General features: G+C 39.7%; 2 protein-coding genes across 3 annotated transcripts in view; one reads left to right on the top strand and one right to left on the bottom strand.

Annotated features, from left to right (window-relative positions):
* LOC141803941 (apolipoprotein D-like) overlaps positions 1–13,830 on the bottom strand; it is a 337,954-nt gene that overhangs the window by 112,793 nt on the left and 211,331 nt on the right. The window lies entirely within an intron of this gene.
* The window catches only part of LOC141804835 (RNA-binding Raly-like protein), a 76,138-nt gene that overhangs the window by 17,860 nt on the left and 44,448 nt on the right, over positions 1–13,830 (top strand). Inside the window, exon 2 of one of the 2 annotated variants that reach the window (XM_074689467.1) lies at positions 8,545–8,822. In XM_074689467.1, the coding sequence (XP_074545568.1) occupies positions 8,567–8,822 (256 nt within the window). In that variant the 5' untranslated portion in view covers positions 8,545–8,566. The remainder of the gene's footprint in view (positions 1–8,544; positions 8,823–13,830) is intronic. The other variant, XM_074689466.1, reaches the window with a different exon arrangement.

The raw sequence follows: 13,830 nt of genomic DNA, 5'->3' as shown, positions 1-13,830 counted from the left end.
AGAGTTCTACTTTTTGTTTTGAGCTAATGAAAACAAACTCAAAAACAAACATGGCGACTGTGGAGGAGGTATTGGTCATTAAGTATAACGCCACAAAAGTTCCACTGTTGTTATTTCTTCTTCGTGTCTCACTAAAGCTACATATTGGGTAGTAACAGCAACACTGCCCCCATAGTTTCTGGAGGTACTGCTTCGTTTGGTCCATATCTGTAAGCTTTCTGGATACGAGCAGAAGTATGGACCAAATTAACGCAGAGCAGGGACAGACGCCTCCGTCCGTATCTGGATTTGTATTTGTTGAGCATCAATGGGCCTTTACATGTGACGTATGACATTTAGAGCTACCATACAGATTCTCTGGATAACAGGGCGGGCCCAGAGACAGTGGAAAAAAGTGCCTTTAAGTTTAAAATTTAGCACACATACATCAGAAATATGGGGATAAAATTTGTTTTACAGAACTGATGTTTGATAGGTTTTCATCCGCCACTTAAATTGGATTAATATAATATGGGTTTATTAGACTGTGTTTGTGCTTCCAGCCAAGACCCCAGCCAATTCTTGGCAGAGGTTATACAATTTAGAGTCTGCTTTGTGAAAGTCTTAAGGCGCGTTTCCACAAAGCAGTCCGGGTCGGTTCAGGATTGGTACACTTAAGCCTGATCCTGTTTGTTTCCACAGCAAACTGTGCCCTCTCGCTGTAGCAGTGCGACACAGTTTACCCCGCTAATAAATCCAATGAAGAAGAAAAATGCGACACAGTAAACAAAGAGCAAAGATGGAAGACATGCAGCATTTCGTCCTCTCTGTGATTAGCATGTAGCTCTTTGATACAAAGAACAATCAAGCTTTGTTTCTGAGAAGTCTGTGTGCCGCCAGGAGAAATGCAGCCACTGTCGGGTTAAGTGACGATTCTTTTGACCAATCAACGGTCTGCAGTGTTGCAGCTCCACCTTCTGAGAGCGAGTCAGTTCAGTCTGGCACCCATACGAAAGGGTCCCAAAAAGTGGGACGGCTTGTCTCGGTTATTTGGGGATCTGTCCCAGGATAAGTCAGTGGAAACGCCGTAAAATGTGCGCCGTACCGGGACGGACTGAACCGGTCTGCTTGGTGGAAACGGGGCTGTAGTTTAGTGAGATCTGATGTTAGAGACAGATGCTCCTCAATTGAACAGAGTTTTGTGGGACTTCATGGTATGTTCATGGCCTGGCAGCCTGTAGCTGTGAGTCTGAACTTCATACAAACTGACAGTGTTTACTTGTTGTCACGTTAGCCTACAGATACGTCGGAGCATCAAGCTGCCGATAGCACTACATATAGCCGGCTACTACAACATTTGCTTGATGTCACGTTGCTTGATGTCAGCACTTCGTAGCTGTACTGATAAATACCTTACCTTGTTGCGTTGTATCCAGTGAAAAGTTGTCTTGAACAAAGGAAATTTGTTTTGATCTGACCTCCATTTAATTTCAAAATAAACACACGTCTCACCAAAGTAAATTTATGACAGTTTGCATGAGACAGAAAGACGGTTGATAAACTCATCTTGCGTATTTAAATTAGTCTAAAAATTTGCAGATCTGTGTTGACGTTTCTAGACTCTGTTTTCAGATCTGTTTACGTAATCATTGACGTGTGAACGTGTTTATAAACCAGTTCACGCACGTTGATCTTTTTTTAAGGTTACAATTGGTTTTTCCACAATACTGTCTCCATACCAGTGACTCTTTGTTTCCGAATGACTCCTGGGCTCTGTTATAATAAAGCAGTTTTTGCTCAAGCGTTTGGACGTATTCTCTGCAATTAAGTACAATTTAAAGTTTGTGTTCAGAAGTACGCCTCAGCTCAGCATGGACTTTGATTAGAGGACTTTTTCACTGCTACATGTGCTGAAGAATGTGCCCTTGCTTGCTCAATCAAGCGTCTAATGGCCTCACCTCAGTGTGTGAGCCGCACAGAGGCTATTCAACGCACCTCACTTCAGTCACTTAGCCGGTGGGGTTAGACAACGAAGCTGTGCGGCTGTTCAAAGGTAGGGATGGAGTGAATGGGATTTGATTGGATCAACCGGTGGGCTTTTTAGTTCTCGGCTCTTTTGAAAGCTAAGTTAATCAACTCCAGAGAACTCAATGATGGCATGACCACATTACGCGGCTGCAGCGGTGTCAAATTATCTTCTACTCCATGAGGTGCAAAACGAATTGTTTCTTTTTTTGAAGCAGAGTGAAGGAGATTTAGCCTGGATTATGTGTGGGTGGAGCTGGAGGATGGAAGTGAGGATCAGGTAGGGTGGAGAAAATTATGATGGGAAGTTTGCCCGTGTTGAGAGTGACTGTGGGGAGTGTTTGCTTTAATGTGTTTTATGTGTGTATGAATAAGACTTATTTTTAGTAAGTCTGGCACACGTCCGTACAGTTTTTATCCTACCTCTGCACCGATGTATTCCTGTTCAGACTCCTGACGACTTTGAGCAGCAGCCATCAAAAAATTTACAGCTTCCTGTTCTGCTAAGTCTCACAGGAGGAAACTAGAAGTCATCAACAAAAGGAGCAGTTTTAAAGCTCCCTTGTCCTAACCTGTGGGGTAAAATTATTGAGAAGCCAGAAGCAAAGATAGACGAGTGATTTTCATAATTAGGGTACATTTCATATCCATGGGATAAACTTTTTATTTTACTAAGTATCAATTTAAAGCAATGACCAATTTTACAGTGGGCCATTTGGGTGATATTTCACTTGTATTTAATACAGAAAGTTAACAGCTTCCATCATTTATTTAGTTAAAAATGCAAATCATGTTGGAATTTGCAGTTTTTATGCTGTCTGTCTCAAATGTCAAGTTCGCTCGTTAAAATCAACACTAAAATACATATCATTTAAAAAATATGACAAAGGTGTTTAAAAAACTATTTCAATAATTTACATGGATGAAATAATTCATTGTGTGTGTCTGAGAAATCAGCGTCAACTGTGCTACCCACTGAAAAAAACCTTATAAATCAGCAATGGTTTGCTCCAAAGTCACATGACTTAAATCAACTGAAGTAACGCCCAAGCAGCAACCTCTGGTCTGAGAATATGATGCGGAAGTGCTAAAATCTGCTGTTTCTCCAGTGTTCGCTAGAGGCTGGCTCCAGAAGTAAAGGAAGTCACGTACACACCAAGCCAAAAAAAGCCATTTCAAAGCAGAAATCAACCTCTTTACAGCCTGGTTCAAAAAGCGTCTCCTGTCTGAGTCGCTAATCTTGGGGTTAATTTTTTTCTAACTCGGCCGTTCAGGGGATATCAAGATCGCAAGCTCCCCCAATCAGAGGTACAGCTCAAGGTCACGTGACCGACAGGCGCCCTATGGCTGTAGGCGATGCCCTTGCCACTACCAATATGGCGGCTATAGCCGATGTGCTTCATTTTCCGTTTCAGAAACAGACAGGTGACGTTGGCGAGACTATGTCCATGTTTTATACAGTCTATGGTAACGGCCCTTTTTTTTGGGAACCTTGAAGAAAGTGTGGCATGTTTAACTCCTCCTTATCAATATTTCATCAGAATGATTGTCTGTACATGGGGCGCTTTAATTGTTCGTCAACTGTGTTACCAACATTTTCTGCTGCTCTAACTATAGATGTTTTTTTTTTTAATAAAACTCAAGAAAATGCTCAGAAATATGAGCTGATGGAGGTCAGGTGGTGCCACGTTCAAGGTCGGCAGTTAGCACAAGAGCCAAAAAATGGAGGAAATGTCAACCATGTTTCCATCACAAAATTTTATTTTGTAGAGACAGGTTTGTCCTGTCAGCTGTGTTACTGTGATTTTTGTGCCATAATTCTTTTGAATTTTGTCTAAGCTGTGATATAAATGAGGATGGAAATTTCTGGGGAGTGTAGTCTTGCATAGAAATGCTGAATAACTCTAAATTTAGTATAATATGGATTTATGTTGGAAAAATAGTTACAACTCCATCACACAGTTGACCAAATATTGCTCAAATTTTTTTTTGGTTACTTATTTAAAAACTCATTAGAGCTTAAGCTTGCCAGTTAATGAATTGGTACATTTCAGGTGTATCATTTGCAACCAAATAGAATATGAAAAAAATAAAAACCGTTTTTTATCAAACTTTTTTGTAAACCTGAAATGTTCCCCTAATTATAGAATCACTCAGATAACTACAAAAAAAAAAAAAAAAAAAAAAAAAAAACAAAGAAAAAAAAAACAGGATTACAATAATACATAATTTTTAAAAAATTATCACTTTACAAGTTTTTCTACTTCATTCCACTTTGGAAACAGGTCTGGTTTAAAAAAAAAAAAAAAAAAACCTTGAGATGGTCGCCAGACTTGCCAAAATTATGATGTCGTTACATGAGGACCTCCTAACTGGTTCATGACAGAGAGGGGGGCCTCAAACACCAAGGTCTGCCCATAGCTGAGCCCCTGACACCTCCAAAAAGCTGGCCAATCAGAGATAAGGGGGTTAGCGTAGCCTTAAGCCTTAAAGAGTCAGTAGCTTAAATGAGTTGTTCCAGACGAGCTGAAACGAGGGAGAAAAATAGGAATTAATTGAGCTGAAAATCAGATAAAGCTACTGCCAAAAATACCAGAGGGACAGAAACAAAGCACAAAAACATACCCCTCTTTAAGGTTACTTGTGTAATACTAATCTCTGAAGCACTCATAAGACTCCAAATGAGTGCATTTACCTTGAGCTTGGGGGAATTACTAATAGAGTACACTTTGTTCTGACATCTTGGAGACAAAACAACCAAGTAGATGAGCTGATAATAGAAGTAATGACTCACAACAACCTTATCTTAAAGGATGAAAAGAAAACTTTCAGGGAGAAAGTTTAATCAAGATAAAAGTCGTAAAAATAATCATTCAGAAAAACTTCTGAGGCTGGCTAGACAGAAAAACAGTCTGTAACTCACAAACACAAATAAAAAGCAAGGATAATATTTTCATTTAATCAGGTATGGTTTGATGAAGTTGTTACAAAAAGCAGCCCACACAGACTGAATCACAATCTGTTTCCTGTGAGGTGGAAGAGTCACTCCTGTCCTATATTTTGACAGATTTCTGCTCCTCCAGCCCCGTGACAGATCCTCCTGAGGTAGTAATGTGTGAACACTTTGTTGAATCAGGGTTTAAAAGCCCCGCAGTACACACTCTCACAAAAACACACACACACACGAATCCTCCCAACAGGGAACTCAAAAGGACCAACAACCTGAGAGGTAATTCCTTCATCTGTGAGTGGATGTATCACCATGGTGACGCTTCCTGATCCCCCTCCAGAGGACTGTTGCATTATGGGAACAAACAGTGTGGGCTGCAGGTGGCTTGTAATTCACTTTGAGTGATAAAGTGTCAGGCTAAATCTGTTTTTCTCCCTGTTTACCTGGATGTTATTTAACAGTAAAGCTTCCACCTGAGCTTTGTGTAATCTGTGTAACGGTGAAAGAAGGAATCTGACTCCTGAGCAACAGAAAAGCGCAAATTCAGCCGTTTAAAGGTGATCTTTTTGACATTTTTCATTCCTGCAATCAGAATAACCATTAGAGTCAATAAAATCATCTCTTATTTAATCTTCACGTCAACACGTCCCCTGTAATTGATCTTGTATTGTCTATAAACGGATAAAAACCAGAGAAGCTGAAAGACGTCTGACCCGCACATGAAGGAATGACACATGAAGGGGAAAAAATGTGGCAAAGCAGCGAAGAAATAACTTTGTGACCTCGTTGTGAAGTTCTATTTTCAAATGTGAGAACACCGCTCTCATCCGTGGTGAGATTCACACCTCTGAGTCTGAGACAGTCTGACAGAGCTCCTCTGCCCTCCTGCAGACACAAACCTGATCTGTGAAGACAATACCTGCTCAGAAGCACGGCAGCATGAAGGCTGTAAGAAGTGTGTAAAGATGTGTAAAGACTCCAGGGCTGAGGTCAACCAATTAGTAGAAAATGAAACTTAAGTCACTGCACTAAATTTACTTTCTTATGTGTCTGTAGTGGTTAATCCACCAGTATGTATAAGCTCTTCAATCAAAATAATATAATTATTGTTATCATTCATCAATTATCAAAAACACATAATTAATTTTTGATGGCCAAATTACTGTTATTTACTTGCATCAACAGATAAAACATCTATTAGTAGTCGTATTTTATCCTTCATTAATTTCAAACTTCTCAGTGAGTTCCAATTTTCTGCCTCAAATTTTGGGGGAAAAAAACGTAAATACAGTTTGAAATTAAAGCACTCAATGATGCTGGATGGAGACGCTCCAATTAATTTGTAAAGTCAGTTTTTTCTTGGCTATCTCAATATTTTACAGATTCTTTGATACTTTGCATTTATACCAAAAGATCTTTAAATATAAAGGCCATGCAGAAGCGGTAAGAGCTGCAGTTCATCAAGTGTCCACTAGAGGCTGGCTTTAGAAGCAACGGAAACCACACCATTCAAAAGAGACTATCTGGGCAGAAGAAATAAACATGCTTGCAGTCTGGTTTTAAAAACAGTTTTGTAGTAAATTGCTTTTTTTTGTATTGGAAAAACACTGTGCAGGGGTGAATTTTCTTAAAAGTACAAGTTTAGTCCATATAAGGGCATGGTTGACTTGACTGACAGGCAGCACTCTGAAGCTAAAGCCCCGCCTCATTGCCTCATCTTCACTCAAACAAAGCTGTTTGAATTCATTGGCAGCTGACGAGGATAGGCTTAAAAACGTTGTATCTGAAACAAATGGGTGACATCACAGAGACGACTGACTGTACAAAGCTATCTTTCAACTGACAGAAAATGGTTGTAGATTACAATATATTTCAGCATATGTCACTGAAATGAATGGTTAAAAGTGTCTAAAAGATGAGATTTTTGGTTTTGCTTGAGCTTTTATTGATAGGACAGCTTAAGAAAGAGATTGGAGATGTGAGGAGAGAGGAGCGACGGTGTCCACCTAATCTGGGCTTGTGTGCACCTCCAGCCTCAAGCAATGAAAACAGAGCATTTGTACCAATGGTGAAAGAAAAAAACATTAGCTGTATCAATGCATCATGTTAAATGATGGTAGACCCAGCCATTACAGGCACTAATGGCAAGATTACTTTAGCTGTGTGGCTGTTTTGACAAGAACAGATCTTCAGAAGTGTAAAAGTTCCCCAGTCATATGAAGTTCTGCACCTGTCTAGCTTTCATGGTTAATTGGCCAATTTTTGGCAGACTTGCATGTGGCTAACTGTACGACCAAATGTGTAGTTTCATAATGCTATATTATAACTAATGGTCTAGTTTGTGTAAAGACTAGATGTGCATACAGGCCTTGGTCGTAACCATAGACTGTATTAAGAGTGGACCGGTGGCTCTGCCATTTACCATTGTACGGTTTTGAAGCCAAACCCCTTCACAGGCGCCGCCATTGGCAGCCAGAGTCTGCACAGTAGAGGCTATGAGAGAATCTGAGTGGAGCAGGGTGACAAAAATATTAATTATAATCCCTTCTTGGCTCTCTCTCCCAACATATTTTACAATCCCCGAAAAAAAAAAAAATCACAAGAACAGCATTTGCTAATCATCGTTAAACGTGACATACAGCCTCGTTTTTAACCTCTAATAACTAATGAAAACAAAACTTTTCAGACAAAAAGAAGACTTGAATACAAGACAGTCAAATGATATCTTCAAATCACCACAACAATCAGACATGAGAAACATTTCTTCGAGGTGTATTCATTTTTTAAAGTTTGACCACAGCCCATCTGAAATGACTGGGGAGATTTTTGGTATATACTGCAGCCAGCCACCAGGGGGAGCAGTTTTTTTTTTGACGACCTCAATTAGAGCCAAACAAATGCTTCAAAACAAGCAATTTCAAACTAGAACAGCTGAATTTTTAACCCAATGACGTAACAAATTATTGATGGACGTCTCTTTTGGGGGTTGTAAAAATAAATCCAAAAATTCTTTGATCTAAGCTTCTTTGATGTGCTGAATCCTGAATCCCTCATAAACTCATAGTGTGAATCTCTTTTTTATGATCCACAAGTGGTGAACAGGCTCATTACAAAATTAATGACTGATCAATCAACTTTGAGAGTAATAACAGCTTCAGTTTTAGTTGAAAAAGAGCTCCAGTGGTGCTTTGGGAAATCATGATCGACACCAAATTGTGATCAGACTTCTTGAGGAAGAATAGCTTCTTAAAGAAATCCGTTCAGGGCAGAGAGGCTGCAGCCTGTTATTATTCACTAAAACTGTAGCGCTCTTGTTTTATAAACAGACAAATAAAGCTTTTAAGCAGCACATTGAAGCTGCTGCATAAAAAAAAAATCTCCTAAAAGCTCTGCAGAGCTTAGGAACACATTTTCTGAAGTTTTCCATCCAGTGGGGTTTAAAGTGGATTTGTTAAAAAACAAAGATAAGTCTAAAAAGCTGCTATTATCTGCAACATCTCCTCCCACTGCTGCTGTGTTTGTCTTTCTGTGTCGATCTCCTCGGTCTAACCTGCAGGCTTCTCTGAGCTCTGTGCTACTGTGTCTCCCAGCAGGCATTGCAGCAGGTCTAGGATGACTGGGAAGACCCAGACCAGCAACGTGACCAACAAGAATGACCCGCGCTCCCTCAACTCCCGAGTCTTCATCGGCAACCTGAACACGGCCGTGGTAACCAAGGCCGACATCGAGGCCATCTTCGCCAAATACGGCAAGATCGTGGGCTGCTCAGTGCACAAGGGTTACGCTTTCGTGCAGTACGCCAGCGAGAGGAACGCCAGGGCCGCTGTGGCTGGGGAGAACACCAGGGTCATCGCAGGACAGTCCCTCGGTAAGGACGCTGACATTTTCATTATATATCAGATTACAAAGAAAACATTCACAATCAGGGGTACAAAACTGTGAAAAATCCTCTGTGTGTTGATTTATTTTACATCTTCTGACTCGGCTCTGCTCTTTTACTCTCTATCACTCATAACATTTTAATATTTCTGCACATAAAACCTCTCTGAAATGTCCCCTAATATCAGTTTGATTTCTCAATAAATCCCAAAAGATAATGTTTGCCAAAACTTGATGATCAAATTTTGCTAATTTGTTTTCTCATTTATCTGTTGATCTATAAATGATCCCATCACGGCTGCATGAGCAGAGTTAGACTGAAGACACAAGAGGAGCAATAATATCATTTGGAGTTTATTTTTTGAAGCCTTGCTTTAGTTTGGGAGCATTATCTTTTCTGGCCTCCACACCAGCAGAAGTTTAGGTCAGAGGCACCAGGGTTAGGGTTTTTCATTTTTGAGCCTGTCCTTGTGAATTTAATATCTCTGGAGTAATTTAAAGTGGCCAAACTGAGAAAAAGCAGGTCATCGTGGACTGAAGGAGAAAGTTTTAAAGTTTTACTTGATTAAAACAAGTGTTTTCTGCACTTTGTGTCCTGTTCCTGCTCACCTTGAAGGGATATGCATAACTGTCTCTTTATAATACAATAATCAATCAATCAGTCATGATGTAGTGATGATGATAGTTGTGAGACTGTAAATAGTCGGAGCAGCTGGAGTCTGCCAGGACAAGAGAGCTCAGGAGCTCCCAGAAAGATCTATGGTCAATAACTTTAATGGGACATTCTCGCTTGTTATCACTTTAAGAAACAGTTACCAACAGATCACAGACTTTTCAGCTCCAAACTCCCAAATTAGCAGAGATCAGAGACCACCTGCTGTGAGAAAACACTAATAGGCCAAACAGACCAAATTGGCCAAAAAAGACTCTCTCATTAGTGTTTACAACATGCTACAGCAGGGGTGGCCAACCAGTCAGAGACCAGGAGCCACAAAAATTACCATGGTAATAAGAGCCACATCACACACATGGTCTTGAAATGACATGAAATTAAATGAAAATCAATACGTTTTTAATTTTCAAAGCAAAATTTGTTGAGTTTGTGTGTTTAAATTCGTAATTGGAGATGTGTCAAAGACAAATGGCTATTTTTACTGCAGAAGAGACAAAGCTCCATCTATCTATCTATCTATCTATCTATCTATCTATCTATCTATCTATCTATCTATCTATCTATCTATCTATCTATCTATCTATCTATCTATCTAGATAGATAGATAGATAGATAGCTATAAACACATGAGCAATTGAAAGGAGCACATGTAGAGAAGAGAAACTGAAACTGAAGTACCAATCTCATCACCCAAGTATTGCTCAATACTGATCCAAACGCTGGCATCAGTATATCAATATTTTAGATCAATCGGCACACCACTACTTATAACTAGTTATATATAAATATGTTGATAAATAGATCGAGGAGCCACACACCAAAAGGCAAAGAGCCACATGTGGCTTGGGAGCCACAGGTTGGCCACCGCGGTGTTATAGTAAAGCCGCGTTTCCACCAAGCAGACTGGTTCAGTTCATCTCGGTACGGCGTGCATTTTGTGGCGTTTCCACTGACTTATCCTGGGACAAATCCCCAAATAACCGAGACGAGCCATCCCACTTTTTGGGACCATTTCATATGGGTGCCAGACTGAACTGATCAGCTCTCGGAAGGTGGAGCTACAACACTGCAGACCGTTGATTGGTCAAAAGAATCATCACAGACTTCTCTGAAACGAAGCTTGATTACACTTTGTATCAAAGAGCTACATGCCCATCACAGAGAGGACGAAATGCTGCATGTCTTCCATCGTTGCTCTTTGTTTACTGTGTCGCATTTTTTTTCTTGGTTGGTTTTAGAAGCGGGGTAAACTGTGTCGCGCTGCTACGGTGTCACGCTATTAATTAACAGCTGAGTCTTTTGGCATCTGACTTACACGCCGCCTACCACAAGAGGGCACAGTTTTGCTGTGGAAACCCAAACGGTACCAGGCTTAACTGTACCAAACTGTGCCAAACCGTACTGAACCAAATCGGACTGCTTGGTGGAAACGTGGCTTGTGACTCTAGGCTCACTAAGTAAAGTGACAGCACTGTATAGAGTGACTAATAATTATATGATCCTCAAACACATCTATAAGAATTTATAAGCAGCATTTAGTGTTTGTACGTAAAGCTTAAGTCCAGTTTAAGAGAGTGGTTTAACTGAGAATCACAAAAATGATACCTTTCTGATTATACATCAGATGACTTTTCTTTCTTTCTTTCTTTCTTTCTTTCTTTCTTTCTTTCTTTCTTTCTTTCTTTCAAAACAGAACGTAATCTTAATTTACAAAATATTACCAAAAATTAAGCAAATCAGGACAAGGAGGGACAGGAAGAAGCTTATCATGTCCTGCTCCTGTTATTAAAGTCTCTTACAGTCATCATCAATTTTCTGTTTGTGTATCACAAAACGATTCTTATCATAACCATGTATCATAACCATAGTATTAAAAAACAACACACAAGTAATTCTTATTATACTAACAATTTGTAATGTTGGAAATTCATGATGTAAACAACTAATATACAATTAAAAACACGAGTAATTTATATTGTGCACACTATTTGTTAGCTACAGTAATGTAAAAACTCATGTACGAGAGCAGAAGATACAAGCATGTCCTTCGTCCATGTCTGACTCATGTCTCTCGTACATGCTCATAAAAAACATGTTTTTACCTGAATTTGAAAAAAAAATGGTGTTCCTACTCATTTTTAATGCATTATCAAGGCCACTCCATAGTGCTACGCCACAAACAGAGATGCTCATGTGTTTTTTTGCTGTGTGTACTGCTGGATGTTTCAGCGTACCATGGTATCTTAAATCATGACTCCCACCTCTAGTGGAAAATATCCTTTGGATGCTTACTGGGACCTTATTTAAAACATAAATTGACCAGTTTTATATTTCACAAGATCCAGAAGTTTTGATGTTTTTAATGCTAAAAGAAGATTTTTGTATGGTCCTGATGACCAGCATGATGGAGTAACCTGATTGCTCATTTTTGAAATGTGCATATCTGTTTCCGGTTGCTTTCATATTTATTACCCCAAATCTCAACACATTATGATAATAGTAGGACAGTATAGTAGGTTAAAACTGTAGAGTCAAAACATGTGATTAAACCCAGAATTCAAACAATGCTATGGTTGGATTTCAATCAAGGTATCATTCATTATACATTTATACTGTTAAATTAAGCAGACGCTTTTGTCTAAAGCAAGCATGTAGACGGAAGGAAAAACCTAGTCAGTGCGACAAAGTGCTCCAAGGTATTTGGTTTCAGGTGCTGCCATTAAGTACAAAAGGGATTTTTTTGGAGAATAATCGAGACAACTACCCACAAGTAATTGCTGCAACAATATACTTCAACAACGTTCAGTAAAAAGTGCTGAAAAATCATTAAGAGCTGGTCTGAGACCTCCTGACACATTCTGCCCCTGAGGACAAAGCAGAAAAGGGTCAGATTAAGGGCCTAAGTGTTCCCTGACCAGATGAGTTTTCAGACATCTCTTAAAGTAGAAAGGAACTCTGTGGATCGTATAGCGTTAGGTAATTCATTCCACCCTTTAAGAACAACAGAGGAGAAGAGTCTGGCTAGTGATTTGGAGCCGGGCTGGGCTGGGAGCACCAGGAGTCTTTCACAAGCAGAGCGTAGTGGACGAGAAGGAGTGTAGACCATAGACTGTATATAGAGTGGACAGCGTGGCTCCGCCATTTACCATTGTACAGTTTTGAAGCCGAAATTTTTCCATCACAGGCGCCGCCATTGGTAGAAGTTGTGCAGCCAGATACGGCGCAGTAAAGACTGTGAGGGATTCTGGGAGAATCTGAGTGGAGCCGGGTGACAGAAACAATAATAATTTTTTTCTTTCGAGAGTCTTATCACTTCTTGACGTTACGTAAAGCCTCATTTTTAACCTCTTATAACTAATGAAATCGAAACTTTTCAGAAAAAAAGAGGACTTAAATACAAGGCAGCCAAATGATATCTTCAAATCTACACAACAATCAGATGTGAGAAACATTTCTACCAGGTGTATTAATTCTTCAAAGTTTGACCACAGCCCATCTGGAATGACTGGGGAGATGGATTTTTTGACCTATACTGCAGCCAGCCACCAGGGGGAGCAGTTTTTGTGGAGACCTCACTTTGAGACAAGCTAGGGAGAGGGACCCTGGGTAGGCAGGAGCTTTACCTTCATGAGGCATTATGTGAATAGCTTGTAATACTTGTTAAACATTGCTGTAAAGTGTTCCCGCGAAACAGTAGTAAGTTTGACCACTTATGTGCACATATTAACGGTAGCTGTTCTGGCATAGTTACATCAGGGCATCTTGAATTCTCATTTTGTATGGTTTATATAAAATTCGCCCTTTATTTTGTTTCCATTTTTCCAATAATGGGTGAAATATGTAAATATGTTATTTGAGACTCTCTGATTGGTGTTTTGGGGTCACGACCTCCACTTTTGGGAACTGCTGCACTAATGATGTAGACAAGTTGAGACATATTTTGGTTTGCAAAGCCTTTAAGACAGTTGATTGACGTCAGTATTAAAGATAAATGAGAAAAGTGTCACAACTTTTCATATAAATGCTGTTATCTCTGCTGCTCACAGTCTGGATTCCAGCTCGTCAGGCCGTGCTCACATCTGTGCCCTGTGACCGTCGTTATCGAGGTGAAATATGACGTTACTTTTGTTACTGAGAAAGTATTTATCACTTCTATGTTACAAGTTTCTTATAAAGTTAAAATATGCCATAAAATACATTAATTGTATTAACTGTTCTACCCTCCACAAAACTATGACGGTAGTTTAATCCTTCATAGAGTTTCCTCCAGAGTCATTTCTTTAATTGCCCCATAAACACAAAGCTGTTAGCTCTTTATTCCCTA

This window comes from Halichoeres trimaculatus, unplaced genomic scaffold (assembly GCF_033239565.1).
Source record: "Halichoeres trimaculatus isolate MK-OKI-2021-1 unplaced genomic scaffold, fHalTri1.1 fHalTri1_scaffold_15, whole genome shotgun sequence".
NCBI lineage: Eukaryota > Metazoa > Chordata > Actinopteri > Labriformes > Labridae > Halichoeres > Halichoeres trimaculatus.
Note: the sequence above shows the minus strand (reverse complement) of the source record. Positions and strands in the feature narration are given on the sequence as shown.